The following is a 15550-nucleotide window of genomic DNA, read 5'->3' as shown; positions in this document are numbered from 1 at the left end:
AAAACCACTAACTCTGTTAATAAATGAATGTTTTGAAAATGACTACCTTCCAAATGAGCTAAAAATTTCTAAAGTAATTTGCCTTTTCAAAAAAGGCAACCCATACTCGATGCGTAACTATAGACCTATTGCCTTGTTATCTGTTTTTTCTAAAGTTTTTAAAAAACTCTTGACTCAACAGATCACTAACTTCTTAGAGACAAACAATCTATTTTCACCGCAGCAATACGGTTTTAGAAAATCTATATCTACTTGATTCTGGTAACAAGGTGTTCGCACTATTTGTTGTTGACCTGCATTCGATTACAATATTGCTGCAAAAAATTGAACGGTATGGGCTGCGAGGCAAAATAAATAATTTGTTAAAAAGTTATTTAAATGGGAGAAAACAATTTTGTAGAATATTTAAAAGCTACATCTGATGTCGTGAAATTGATGTTGGTGTGCCCCAGGGTAGCGTCTTAGGGCCCCTGCTGTTTATACTCTATTGCAACGATTTAGGTCAATGTATTAGTTCCCATTACACAGCTTTTGCGGACGATATAACTGTTGTTTTCGGATAACGTTTTAGAATCCTTGACAGATTCGATATCATCAAATCTTGAAACATTAGATGCTTTCCTTAGCAAAAATAAACTAATTTTAAATATTGATAAAACCTACACAATGCAATTCCTTATGCGTTAACATCCTTATACGGAAAGCACATTAATCAGGAAAAATAACAAATCTATAGAACAAGTAGCCTCAATGAGATTACTGCATATTGAGCATGATATGTCTCTAAATTGGAAACAATAAGTGTGTACTGTTGCACAAAATTGTGCTAAGAATTTTTATGTTTTGAAAAGGTTAAAGCAAATCACTGACTTGCACGTAGTCAAAACTTTTTATTTCTCAAATTTTGAATCATTACTGAGATATGGTCTAGTTCTTTGGGGTAATTCAACAAACGTGAGACGAATGTTTATTCTACAGAAAAGAGCAATAAGGCTAATGTTCAATCTAAGCTTTCGTGAGTCATGTAGAGAGACTTTTATCAAAGAGAAGATACTTACTTTCCCGTGCATAGACATATTGGAAGTATTGAAATTTGTAAAAAACATTATCCGAGATTTCAATGAGCTAAATTCATTTCATTCTTATAACACAAGACATGGCAATGATCTAGCAATAAACAACCATCACACTAATTTATTTAGACAGAACCCGTATTATATGGGCGCGATAATATACACAAACTTCCCATGGAAATAAAACGGCATGCCGGACGCCATTTTAAAAACACAGTAAAAAACTTTCTAGTCAACCATGCATTTTATTCCATCGAAGAGTATTTCAATCAGTCATTTTAACTGATTTCTTTATGTGTTTGTTACTTACTCATAGAATATTGTTGTCTTTAACCGTTATATGTACTTATTTTATTGGTTACATTTGGTTTAATTTGACTTGTCCTATATCCAGAAATTGTGATCTCTTGGATTAATAAACATTATTATTTTTTTTTTTTTATTTTTTATTTTTTTTTTTATTAAAGGCATAAGGTCATTAGCAAAATTATTATTTTTTTTTTGTTGTCAATATTGATCCATACCTAATTGTGTAATAAATTACCAGGTTGTGTCTTGATTGACTAAGTGAAGTAGTTTTTTTTTTTAAATTTCAAGTGTGTGATTGATATTTTTTTTTTAGATGATGAAGGGTGAATTTTACGTGCTGGACTATTTAGGCTGGGATCCGACTTATTCAGAAATTGTAAGCACCGAAGCGCTTCGCCCAAAAAATAATAATCCGCCTATTGACAGAAGCATGTTCCACAAATTTGAAATTGAAGTTCCTGAAGACGTTCGAGAATAGTAATTATATTGAATTAACGTCGCAATTTATGTTGATAATTTATTTGTATAGTGCGAAAATTGAAAATGCTCACAAGGAATTCCAGAAAGCAATAGGGGCCGGTATAGTTAATTATATTCCTGAGAGAGGAGTCTTAGTTGTTATTTCACGTTATGAAAGCTGCCGCAAACGCGCCAGTATGTTACAAGATATGCACTTTAGAAATCTCTCACAGAAGGTATTATTGCTTAAAAGAACGGAGGAGGCAGCTCGCCAACTTGAAAGTACTAAACTGGCAACCGTTGGCGGGTAAGGTTACAGACTATATAATTTTTTGCATGATGTGTTTTACGGTTTTTCCCATAAGAAATTTTGACTTAGGTGTCTTAACAAAATAATGCATGTTAACTAATTTTCCTTTCCTGTTGCTAAATTGTAGTGCAAGCTTGCTTTATCACAGTGATTGTTCCGAACGTCCTTTAAAAATGGCATTGCCTCGTTTACCACTTTTGTAACGTTTCATTTATTGGCAAGCTGGCAGTACCGAATTTTGAAAACGAAACTGGAATTGAATTATCATACTATTTTTGGCAATTAACACTTGGCAATCAATTTTTAGTCATTTACAGGACTTTTGAAGGTAGGGTGTTTGGCATTTGTTAATTTTTACAAATTTTTAGCGATTCGACGAGCTGCAGGTATGTAAGTAGGTGCCTATCGGCGACTTTGGTGTCTTGTACGCTAAGAACGAAATATATTAATGAACTCTTTACCCTTGTTACCCGACATTCGCTATCATTTTCGTTCGTGACATTACATTTTTGATGCCTAAAATTAATATTTAGCCAGGAAAGGACAATGGAGCAATAATTTGAATTATACCTTGACACTTTGTTTCTCTTTCAGCAAATATAAATCCATGTACCAACGGGTCTCAAATTATGACGCTGGGCGGGGTGGCTCCAGGTGAGATAATGCCCGCAACAGTATGCACGTAGTACCTCTTTCTCCTGGTTCTTCCTGGCAGTATTAATTTTATGGCAATTGTAAATATATAAATATCATAGATCTTCGTTAAACTGTTTGCATTTCTTGTAGCATGATTGTATATATATATATATCCTTATTATTTTTTCCGGCATCTACTTTTAGATTTTCTACTGCCAGGAATTTTAAATCTCTTGTTCATTCGGTGAAACGCTTTTGTCACATCATTTTCTTTGTCGGTTAGTGTTTGTGCCAGATATCTTAATTTCCTTGCGCTTATGCATGAGTAGGTATATTGCTCATCATTATAAAGGTATGGTTTTGCAACTAAAAAGAATGCTGTATTGGTTTTTACTAACGGAATAAATTTGTAACTGTGGAACTGATGAAAGCGGTCAAACCAGTAATCATTGTAACATTTCAGATATTCTGACGAATTTAATGTTAGGGAAGACTTAATGGGGCTTGCTATCGGAGCGCACGGGGCGAACATACAACAAGCTAGAAAAGTCGATGGCATAACAAATATTGAATTAGAAGAAAATTCGTGTACTTTTAAAATATACGGAGAGGTATTTTTCTTTTCGACATTTGCTTTGTCACACAATTTCTTTGTCGTAGTCGGACGAGGCTGTGAAGAAAGCACGATCGATGTTGGAATATAGCGAAGAATCTCTACAGGTGCCCCGGACATTAGTTGGAAAAGTTATTGGTAAAAATGGAAGGATTATACAGGAAATTGTCGACAAGAGCGGGGTAGTAAGTATGAATTAATTCGAGCAACATCCACAAAATTGGTGGTTTTTTTTTTTCATAAAGTTTAAACTCGAGATAGCCGGTCATAGAAATGTGGGTTTCCATTAGATACCTACTACAGGTCATTATGAGGCAAATACACAAAGTTCCCTCCAGCCTTAGGAAGTGAACCACCCACATTTTACATTCTTTACTCTTTGATTTTCACTTGAAAGTTGACAAAGTAAAATAAGATATGCAAGAAACTTAAATGTGACCTGCACTGTACTGACAAGTCTTATTTACAGTTATTTACTATGGGTGTCATTGTTTTGTAAGTGTAGTTCAGTTTTAAGGTCGCTTTTTAACGCGAGCAAATAGCATCTGCACCACTTGCAGGTTGCAGTGGTTCTGCTCACTTTCAGTCACGAAGAAAAGGAGGGGCTCAAACATCAGAACAAGTTTTGGAAAATAAGAAAGATCATTTTGAAAGGTCTCGACGTGAAGAAGACCGGTTTGACATTACTGGAAAAGCCTTCTCTACAAAATTACTAGGGGTTCTAAAATAGCAAATGCTCATTGCTAAAAAATTGATGAAGGACACTTTGTTTCAAACCGAAATGGGTCGCTTAACCATACCTATACAGAAGAACGAAGGCGGATGGACGCCATCTTTCCGGGAAATATGATGTGTGTGTTCAAGAACATTCTAGAATATTCGAGAAAGTGAGGGGCGTTTGATATATAAGAAAATCGAATTGCCTTCAGGCAGTTCCAATTTCAACGCCAAAGTAATAAATAGTTCGCGTTGTTATAAATTGCGTATTCGTGATATATGTTGACTGTTTTAAATATTCATTGCATAAATTTATTGTTAATTAATTGGAAATAATAAATAAAGAATGTAATTAAATGTATATTACACTAGTTTTGGTTGGGATTAAAGTATAAAACTTAGATGAAATTCTGGTACTGAACAGTACACTTTGCTCACAGTAGAACATTTTTTCTCTTGAAACAGTTTTCAAATTTTAGGCGAAAATCAGAAAAAATCTTTGTAGGAAGACTCGGTGCACTTCCTAGGATGGGAATGTGTAGCCTCTTAATGACCCTAAGTTGAAAGTGTTGCCTTCTTGTGGATATTCATCGACTGCAGTATTTGTCTTAATTGTTTAATTTTTAGGTGAGAGTGAAGATAGAAGGAGATAACGAACCGCAGCCTACTATCCCTCGAGAAGAAGGTCAAGTGCCCTTTGTGTTTGTAGGTACTGTTGACAGTATAATGAACGCAAAGGTTCTTCTCGAGTACCACTTGGCACATTTGAAAGTAAGCCATATTAAGTCGAACTGTAGTTTTACTATATCCTGCCTTTCCAGGAAGTGGAGCAGTTACGTCAAGAAAAATTAGAAATTGATCAACAGTTACGTAGTATACATGGCTCGACGGTAGGCTCAATGCAGAATGTATCGATGTCGAGAAGGAACGATCGAGGATACAATTCTGACATGGACGGTGGATCAAGGGGAGGTCGCGGTGGCGGTACAATGAGGGGTCGAGGTGGCAGAGGACGAGGCGGACCCGGTCGTAATAGTGATTCCCGTTACAATCCTGGTAGTACTATCTCAGATTTTCTTAATAATGTGGACAAAAGGAAAGGGTTAGGTAATGACAGGGGGCGTGGTCCGACCACTAATGGTAGAGTACCACGTTCTGGTCCGGGGGGAGATCGACCCATTCGCGATAGAGTAAATAAAGGGAGAACATCTGTCGATAATCTCGCAGATGGAGATGGGGAACAGAAGTGATTTTCGTATGCCTATATTAGGATCTCTTTGATCAACCTCCCATCTACTACTGCTCTTTAGTAAGACATAACATGGGGCTGGCTTTATGCATCACATTTCTGTTGTTCTTTTTTACCCAAGAATTTAAACGAAAAGCGGATTAAGACGGAGCTGATGTATAAAGCCTATCCATGATTTCAAGCAGAAAACAGACTGACCCGGCTGACGACCACTATTACGAATTGTTCACTATGAATAAATAAATGTAAATGGACAAAAAATCTTACGATGAGGGAATTTACACTACTTAATCGATAGTAAATAAGAAAGAATAGGAAACAGTTACCAAATCAAAAATCTATCAATATTTCTATTTCTTGTCACGGTTTATTTACCAAATTTATATTTTACCCAAAATGAAGTTTTTAGGTGTCAATTTGGCACCATTTTTCTGGACGCCAATAACAGTTCTAAAACTGCTTAAAATTGTAGAGATTCTTTGTAACGAACTATTTTTTTTTATTTACCGTGGGAGCATGCTTCATGTTGTAAATATTTCTGCCTATGTATTACTTCTCGCCCTAGGTGCATATTTTTTTCAAAACGAATCATTTCAATAGTCCCATTCCTCTTCAGTGTGGTCACACATATAACGAGCCCTTGAAACTGGCATCTGTTACTTTAAAAATTTACAAGAGGTGAATTTTGCAATTACGGAAATTCCAATTTGTATTTTAAAATTTGGTACATTCCAATAGTTGAAATAGTTGATGAGGCAATGTGCCACATGTAGTAAAAATTACTCCGTAAATGTGAAAATTAGCATTTGTTCCAAATTGAAAATATAACACATATTGGAAAGGGCTTATATGTTTTTGGATGTTTACATTATTTAAAAATTAATAAATTAAATTCCAAAAATTGAAAACTAATACGGTTGATTGGCGTAAAAAATTTTTTCTGCAAAAAACTTGAATACATTTTTGCTCTAAAATAATTTGGGGAACCAATAATCGCATGTTAAGAATTTTACATTGAAATCCCTATGATGCGTTACGCAAGTCACCACCCTGTATAGTCCAATCAAATTAGCTCAAAAAGTAGTCTACTGGATGTTGTCATTTCACTCAACGAGACCAAGTGTATTGTAAGTAAAAAAATCCGCTGAATCCGAAAGTCATAGTCCACCTGGCCGGAAACTCCCGGAACATATTGTTATAAGCAAAAAACTTCAATTATGTCGTTAACTATTGCTGTAAGGGAAAAATGGAGAGTAATGAATTTGTTTGAAATCGAATTTTTTATAAGATACAGTTGGTATTAAACGATTATTTTGAAATGTTATTGTGCTTTACGGAAAAATATAAAAAAGGAATCCCTAAAATTAACAATCTGTTTTTACTAAGTAAAATTCACCCGATCTGTTTGAAAATCCGTATTTGGTCACTTCTTTTGATGACAAAACAATATGACAAACCCAATCACCGTAGGTATCTTAGTCATTGATTATTTAAATAAACAAATTAAAAATTGACCCAATGATGATGATTTTTGTAAATCGACGGACTGCGGAATTTTTTTTCAAAATTTACAAAACTTTTGCAGCACCCGTAATACATAACTGAAACTAAGAGTTGTATTTTCGCTTTTAATTTCGTAAAAATTTGGTTTCTAGAGATCTGGAAACATGTAAATAAGGAATCTAAATGTGGTTTTTAAAACCTTAAAAATTACAAAGAGCTTATGGTGAAACTATTTTTTTGAATTCTTCTTGCATATCAAGGTAATTTGGTATTTTACGATTTTCCATTTTTTTTAGATGTTATAATTTCTTTTCATTTAGAACGGTAAAATCTTTGGGTAAGAATTTTGAAAAAATTATTCAAAATCAAAAAGAGCATCCCCAAAAACCTACTTACTTAATGCAGCATTGTTAATATTAATAAAGTAAATTTGGAAACCTTATTTTGGCCCCCTTTGCCCCTAAACGTTTTTTGACATGCTTGTGTAAAAATAGCATTAATAGGACAATTTTGTTTCCTATCCCAAATATGTGACTTTAATTTTAGGTCTTTTTTCTGTATTCTTTCAGGTGTTTTCCAATCTATTGTAAGTATTGTGCTCTTATGCAGGCTCTTTTTTGCTTGCTTCATTTTACAATTTTATGATGCTTAGCAAAATTCTATTAAAAATAAATTAATACTTCATATAATTTGAATAATTACAAGAAAATTTTGCAAGTTTGCGGACAATTTGCGCCCGGATAATTCGTTCCCGAACTATTCGCGCCCAGATAATTTGCGTCCGGATAATTCGCAGCCGACACCGTAGTAATCGCAAGCAATAAATGATTATCTCCACATCAGTGTTCTCGCTTGCCATGTCATTAATCCAAATATTCTTGTTGGATAACTCACGTTCCCACGGACCACAATTTAGTTTGGGAATGTATTAACAAATTTTCTTCTGTCGCAATGCTTTGATTGGTTGACTGTAGCATACATTAATATTTATTGATTGTTCTAGCAGGTCTAATGGATCTTTCAAAAACTGCTTGTGTCAAATATTCTATTTTCGCAAACATTGCTCCTACACTGAGACCCTTCTAAATTCTCTGTGCCCCACTATCAAGTAATATTCGCCCATTAAAATTCCATAATCCTATTCTGAGTGTCCATAATCATAACTGGCACTGTTGTCTCTTCTTGTCTATCATTGTCTTTCAGACGAGCTGGGATAGATAAAATAGCAAAACGCTTCCTGGACAACTTATTTATTTTCTACAAATTCTTGCTCCATGGCCTCCTGCCAAACAACAAAAACATTTCTTCTTCATTCTTTCCCACATTATTCTTATTTTCTTTATTTATTTTATTTTTGTTTTCCTATTAGTTGTTTTTGTGGGAATAAACATTATTATTTTATGCACCTTTGCTCTTCTCAATTCTAAAGTTAAATCCTGTGCTTTTATACATCTGTCATTATCATGATTCCCCTCACAAAATACCAACTGCCGTCTTTAGGAACTGTACAGGGTGATCCAAGTTGGACACTTTCTTATGCAAACCCTCTTTATTTTAACAGATAGAACAAAAGACCCTAGATGTCTGGAGTTCAATTTTAAAGAGAAAAATCACTAGCGCAAACAAAATTCAGCTATCTCTAAACGTTTGACCGCTAGGGGGCGTTTCTCAAATTCAGTCGATTTCTTTAATGCCCATAACTTGGCAAAATGTTTCTTATAGCACTTTTAATGTAGAATCCATCGCTATACACAGTTTTTATACAGGGTGTTTGGTTTTTCTTATACAACCTTAAACTTTTCATATGGACCATCGTATATATTTTGGAGTTTTTGAAGAATGTAAAAATTCCTAAATTTTGATGTATCACTTATTATTATTATTATTATTTCTAATGTTACATTTTATACATTAAAATATTTTTATTCCAGACATCTAGTTTTCCATGGTGAACAAAAGGTGGCAGGATTGTTTAAAACGACAAGTTCTTGATTATCTGCATTTTTATACAGGGTGGTGACTTGTGTAACGCATCATAGGGATTTCAATGTAAAATTCATAACATGCGATTATTGGCTTCCCAAATTATTTTAGAGCAAAAATGTATTAAAGTTTTTTGTAGAAAAAATTTTTTTACGCCAACCAACTGTATTAGTTTTCAATTTTTTGCATAATAAAGACGGAAAATTGGAAAAATACAACCCCATCCACGATGCCATGGAATTTTCTAAAACAAAAAGATGTCCAGTTGTCAATTAGCACCAGTTCGAAATGGATTTTATGATCGACTTGGTTACTGTCTTGTAGTTAATGGTGACTTATTGGAACATTTATTGTAAATTGTTATATTAGGAAACCGTTTTTAGTAATTTGGTCTTTCTTTATGTTGAATTCGCTGTTCTAAATTTAATACTTTTTGATAGAATTTGATTTGTTTTATAGCAGACATTCAATGGTATTGGCGTAGTTTTTGTATTATAATATTCCATGGCATCACAGATTATTGACAAAGATGGGGGTTTTACAATTTTCTCTTTATTATGCAAAAAATTGAAAACTAATACGGTACGGTAATACGTAAAAAAATTTTTTCTACAAAAAACCTTAATACATTTTTGCTCTAAAATAATTTGGGGAGCCAATAATCGCATGTAATGAAATTTACATTGAAATCCCTATGATGCGTTACGCAAGTCACCACCCTGTATATATTACATACATATTATATTATTTATTTTTTATTTACATTTTATTATTATGACATTTTTGTTACTTGGCAACAACTACTGAGAGTTTTTGATGCGTTTCCACGTATATGTTTTGGGGATGAATTGCCCTAGGAGCGAATTCTCCGGGTGCAAATTGTCCTGGGAGCAAATTATCTGGGCGTAAATTGTCCTACAACCCTTAACTACTTATGGATTCCATTGTTGTCTTCACTTCCGGTAGTATAAGCTATAATAATATAGTGTGGGCAGTAGTATCAGAATATTTTGGAACTGACACATGTATTCTGAAATCGAAATTTTCATGGACCCTAGAAATTTCAAATCTCCCAGAAAGTTAGACGACTGTTCTTTGTGTGGCCACACAATCTGTTAATTTAACCCATGAACCATATTAGTTTTTGTTTAAGAGAAAAATTATCATTAATTCATTATATGACCAGCTCTGCAATCATCTTATCTAACTTTTTAAACGAGAATGAATCTCGAGTTGTTTGTTTTTTTTTTTTGTTATTTAATTTTCACAAAATGGTGCGTTAAAAGAATTAATTTAAAGGTTTAAAATTGAGCTGATGAGATTTGTTATTAATTTTTACACTATGCACCTAGGCCTAATTTTGTATTTAAGCACGTTTAATTACTTGAGACTGTAATGTATTTTGTTTATTACAGTTAAATTTTTGTTACATATATACGTATATAAGAGCCCTTGTCTCTACGATGTGGACATTATATATATACTCACGACGATGTTTACTGTAACGGTAGGTGCAGTTTGAATGTATTTTATGTAAACAATTTTTGGAATGATGACAAGTTTATTTTAAAAGCAAAAATCAATCTATTTGTCTACATTACCAATTGAAACAGTAATTCGCGGACAAGGATTTTTTTTACTATATTACTCGACAGCTGCACCCTCCAAATAGGAACTATGGACATATTTATTTGTCTTTAAAATAGATAACCCAATTGACAAATATTTATATCTTCCGCTAAAGCTTGTATATAAGAAAATTCACAAACTAGCTTTTTATAAATTATTTGTCAATGGGAATTGAAGTTAGTAAACCCCATGAGGCTCAATACTGATCTTGAAGTAATAAAAGAAAATACCTTTGCTGAAAGGGTACTCAGGTCAAGCTCTTTTTCATTAGCGAAGCCATGTTGTGAGTATGCATCTCATATGTAAATTCTTTTGACCATCACATTGGGATGGTCAAAGAAGGAGCTTATTGTGAGTTTGCTAACGTGCTCTAGAAGCACCTATAACTGCCATAGAACTCAAGACTGGCTCATACTCATGTCAAATCTTATTGTGAAAGACTTTTTTAGAAATATAATTATTATAAAAAAATGTGTTTCATTTGACATGGAGCACAGACTCGTATCCTTTCAGCAAAATGGCTCTGTTATTACCATAAGTGTTTTTTGAACTGTTTTTGCATGTTGCATGTTTGCTTTGAGGTTTTGGAGTCTGTGCTTTCATTTTGCTCTACTCTCCTACCTTAATTTTACGTACAAAGTCGAGTTACCTACTTCTTTCTTTTATACACACTACTGAGCCTTTGCTGCATTAAAGACTTACTTGACGGTCAAGTATAACGTTTAATGTATTTAGGTTCACGTCATCAAACACCTGACACTAGCGATGAACGCATAAGAGATTTGCCTCCCCGACAGTTTGGTCCTCCAAGAGGTCATCAAAGACCGGGACTTAGACGTGATAATCGTAAGGACGATAGGCGTAGAACTACCGATGAAGAAGATACAGTGTTGGATAGTCAAGAAGTTTCTAGTGTAGATCGCGGTAAGTGAACAATGTTCGTAGTTATGTAAGTTTCCCTACTTGTAACAATGTTTTTTCTAATAAAAGGTGTGTATACATATATATTTAAGGAAAATTAGATGTATGCGTCTGACTGTTGTAAAAGCATGTAAGAATGTCTGATGCTTGTCTTAGACTCCGTGTCCAGTGCAGAAGCTATGTCTTCGACAGGTAGCCGGAGCAATCGTAGACGTAGACGTCAAACAAGGCAGCGTAGTCGTACTCCTTCGGTATTTGCTAATGACAACCCTGGTAAGTCGCTAGGCTGCTGTTTCTGCTAACGATTCGTGAGACGTGCTTGTTAGCGAATGAGAGGCTCTAAATGCTTGGTTTCTTAATGATGGATAGGCACACATCATCAATTGAAATAATGTATCTTTGTGTAATTGTTTCACTATCACAAAAAATCTCTGCTTTGAATAACAACTCGTAACAAGCCACAAATAATTCAAACCTGTTCACTATAGAAGTGAAACACATCTTCATACTCACACTTCACATAAGGTTAATTGGAACAAATGGACCAGAAATGGATTGTTATTTGTTAAATTTTGGACAAAGAACATAGGTCAACCTTCACCCATCTGTTTACCGAGTGAAATACCTTTTTAGCAATCTTGATTATGTAAATGGTTGCCTAAAAAAATTAAGTCAAGACTACCTTTAATTAAAATTAATGTAATTATTATTTCTGTCTGCTTTTATCATATGGAGAGAGCGCAGGCGCACTCACTCCTTTCGATGCGTATACTACGAGCTGCGCGCGAGAGAGAAACGTGTATTGTTCTGTGTGAAAGAGAAGGACGCAACGTAACAACTGCTTGTGGTGTAGGCATTGAATGTAAGAGAGTGCGCATGCGCTCTCTCCATGTGATAGAAAGTGAGAAATGTTAATTAATAATTTTAATAAAGGGTAGTGTTTTTTTTACATATTAAAATTGTTAAAAAATGTATTTCACTCGGTAAACAGAAGATTGACTACTACAAATTTGAATCCACTTGTTATTTTCCGTATTCTTGCTGTGACTTCTGAGAAGAATGATTTTGCCCTTACCAATATCCATGGTCTACATGAAATTTTTGACACACTTGGATTATGTCATGTCTTTTGTTTGAAGATGGACGTCTCTATTTTGTTGCACAATGTCAATTGATCTTGTGGTTGGTCTTATTTTCCATAAATTATTCTTTTGCTACTGAAGTGAAAAATGCATCTTTCTCACATGCACTGTATGCGTGGGTTGAAAAACTAATTAAGACGGTATGGTATTTTAAGAGAACATTGCTAGACGTCTATCACTTCCATTTTTCAACCTATCACAAAAACAATATGTAGTAAAGTCAGTTAAAAAGTGTTCCCAGTTCAATGACTTAGCACAATTAAAAACCCTTTCGTCACAGATCTACACATACACAGATTGCTAACCTTATGCATTTTTTGGGAAACAAATTTAGGTATACTTAAAAGCGCCCTCTATTGCGGAGCAGTAGAAACATGTACCGTTTAAAACTGTAATATGACGCTTATGGATTTATGCATTAGATGTCGCTGCAAAAAATTTAAAGCGGTAAAATGTGCATATAATCCAGTTTAATTGTATTTTTACCAGGAAAGTTGTGGGGTAGTTTTGATTTCTTTGATTCTATATGTTTTTTGGGGTGCCGAATCCGAATCCGAGGTTTGCTAACAAAATTTCATGACGCAACATTGAAAAAAATACAAAAAAGTTGAAAAGGATATTTTTTTAGCAGTTTTGTGCTTACAACTGGAAAACTATCAACTTTTCGAAAATAACCTCCCTATCTTATATCTTATCGACGTGGTAAAGAGTGTAACGTTAATGATGGCAGAGATATACATAGTTTGTAAGTATGCCTTTGCGGTTAGCAATCTGTCAAGACCTTTAAAGCCGCAAATAGTTTCCGCCAACTTCAAAAAACCTTCACGATTCTTTAAGAACCTGCCCTATGTTCGTGTGTATCTGTGACCACAGGGACCCGCTTTTAATAACTCCCTTACGACGAATGAGTAGCTCCAGTGTTAAATTAAACAATTATGGCTCAACGTACCTCCTATCATATCATACCACTGTAATAATACGAATATTAAGGAATTCGAATTGTGCAAACTTTAATGTTGTTTCAGCGACATCTAACGCATAAATCCATAAGCGTCATATTACAGTTTTAAACGATACATGTTTATACTGCTCCGCAGTAGAGGGCGCTTTTAAGTATACCTAAATTTGTTTCCCAAAAAATGCATAAGGTTAGCAATCTGTGTATGTGTAGATCTGTGCTTTCGTACATAAAAAGTTTGGTCTTACATGTTGGGTAGAACTACAGTGACTTTATAGTGACAGTGGCGACAATAGGTGTTCGGCCGCCATTTTGCGTCAAAAAGTTGGCAACACACAATACACGTGGTCTAGTAAAATACGTATAATTATGATTTTCGCTACCATTGAGTAAGTCTAATTGAAAACACTTTTTGATCATCCCACAGGTCACACATTAGTGGGTTCAGCATCATATCTTTCAACTTCCACAGCTCCGCCTGAGTGGATGGTCCAGATTCCATCAACTGCTTTCTGAAAACCATCCTTTCAATTGAACGTCTTACTCTGCCTCGTCAACATAATCTCTCACTGCGACTCGAATATGGTATCGCGTTTCACAACAATATCCTCAATTACTGCCACATTGTCACACATATTAGGTTCCGCCACATTCGTTTTCAGCTATTTTTCGATGCGTTTGTCCTCCAATGCTAATTGCACGCGGAAATACAATTAGGTACTGAATTCACGGCCATCGAAACACAAATTTTTCATCGTCTGCCTCTGGCATTTGACTGCAGAAGTCGCTAATGTCAGGCTGTCACCTGTCATGATACTATTTCTTGCAGGAATATCATGGCACCTGTACTTCAAATTTGTCAACCAGTGACGTATATAGAAGCGCGGGAATGCGCGTGAGCATATCTATTACCGGAAACACGTGAAATTTGACGCAAAATGGCGGCCGATCTCAACGACCAATCAAAAATTAAACACTATTGTCGCTACTGTCTCTATAAAGTCACTGTACGTAGAACCAAATGTTTTTTTCTTCTGCATTGTTTTGTAAGTGAGTAACCCCTTAGCCGATGTAAGTTAGGTTAAGGTAAGTACATTGCAGATGACATGAGATGACTAATCCAATACTTATTGTACTTTTAGTACATTTTTGATCATACAAAATTTAAAAATCAAGACAAATAGGAACATATCATCCTTCTACCACCAAATCAAAGAGGGCCTGTCACAAAATCCTTATTAATGTATAAATCTCGCAAGTTGCTTACAGGCAATCTGCCATATAAGGATATGCGGTCTATTGTACTTCATAATTGTCTCAAACTGAAAAGTACATTTAATTGACATATGCATAAATTCTGTGGAAAGTCGTCTTTCTTTATTTGTAACATGTCTCTAATACTACAGACTTCACCTGCACATTTGTAACTTGCTTTGATACTCCGCAAGACTACTAATGTGGCTATTAACAGACTGGATTGTCTATGTAACATGACCTAAACGTACTCGAATTAAAGCATTTTGTGTTGCAGTTAACAATGGTCATCCTGCGGGAGGTTCAGGAGATCAGCAAACAAACATACCTCCAATGCCGGGCACAGAATCAAAACAACAGCAACCTAAAACACGGCCGAACAAACCACCGCCGGCGTCTCGTCGTAACGATCCTAAACCTAAGGAAACACTCGTAAATGGTACAACTGCTTAAAGTTGCTACGTACTGTGCCAAAGTATTATGAAGGTTGTATTACTAATTACCAGTGTGTGCTTCAAATGTAAGCAGGAACTTCATAAAATAAGTTCTCCCCCCCCCCCCCCCTCATCTTGTTGATGTTGTGTTTCATATCCTTTCTTCAGCATAGTATAATAAATAGAGGGCGGACGGCTGCCCTGCTCCTGGCCGAAACAAAGTGACTGTTGGGTTCTGTGAACCATGAGTCCACCATGTTGGTTTAGACTGTTTTTGATGTGTGTGGCTTAAATTGCGCATCTTCTCATTATTCAAACAGAAGCGGATACTGTTTTATTTCATAAATAATGTGTGGTTTA

The 15550-nt window shown here is 34.9% G+C and overlaps 1 protein-coding gene across 4 annotated transcripts in view; it reads left to right on the top strand.

Annotated features, from left to right (window-relative positions):
- Positions 1-15550, top strand: part of LOC116167302 (synaptic functional regulator FMR1) — a 22413-nt gene extending 6863 nt beyond the window's left edge. The window contains exons 5-14 of one of the 4 annotated variants that reach the window (XM_031482636.1): positions 1696-1859; positions 1912-2148; positions 2746-2805; positions 3251-3398; positions 3448-3582; positions 4745-4888; positions 4939-5173; positions 11217-11405; positions 11559-11675; positions 15034-15550. In XM_031482636.1, coding sequence (XP_031338496.1) covers positions 1696-1859; positions 1912-2148; positions 2746-2805; positions 3251-3398; positions 3448-3582; positions 4745-4888; positions 4939-5173; positions 11217-11405; positions 11559-11675; positions 15034-15209 — 1605 coding nt within the window. In that variant the 3' untranslated portion in view covers positions 15210-15550. Of the gene's footprint in view, positions 1-1695; positions 1860-1911; positions 2149-2745; positions 2806-3250; positions 3399-3447; positions 3586-4744; positions 4889-4938; positions 5174-11216; positions 11406-11558; positions 11676-15033 lie in introns of all 4 variants that reach the window. The other 3 variants (XM_031482635.1, XM_031482637.1, XM_031482638.1) reach the window with 3 other exon arrangements.

This window comes from Photinus pyralis, unplaced genomic scaffold (assembly GCF_008802855.1).
Source record: "Photinus pyralis isolate 1611_PpyrPB1 unplaced genomic scaffold, Ppyr1.3 Ppyr1.4_LG3b, whole genome shotgun sequence".
NCBI classification, from domain to species: domain Eukaryota; kingdom Metazoa; phylum Arthropoda; class Insecta; order Coleoptera; family Lampyridae; genus Photinus; species Photinus pyralis.
This window is presented reverse-complemented; position numbering and strand designations above follow the sequence as displayed.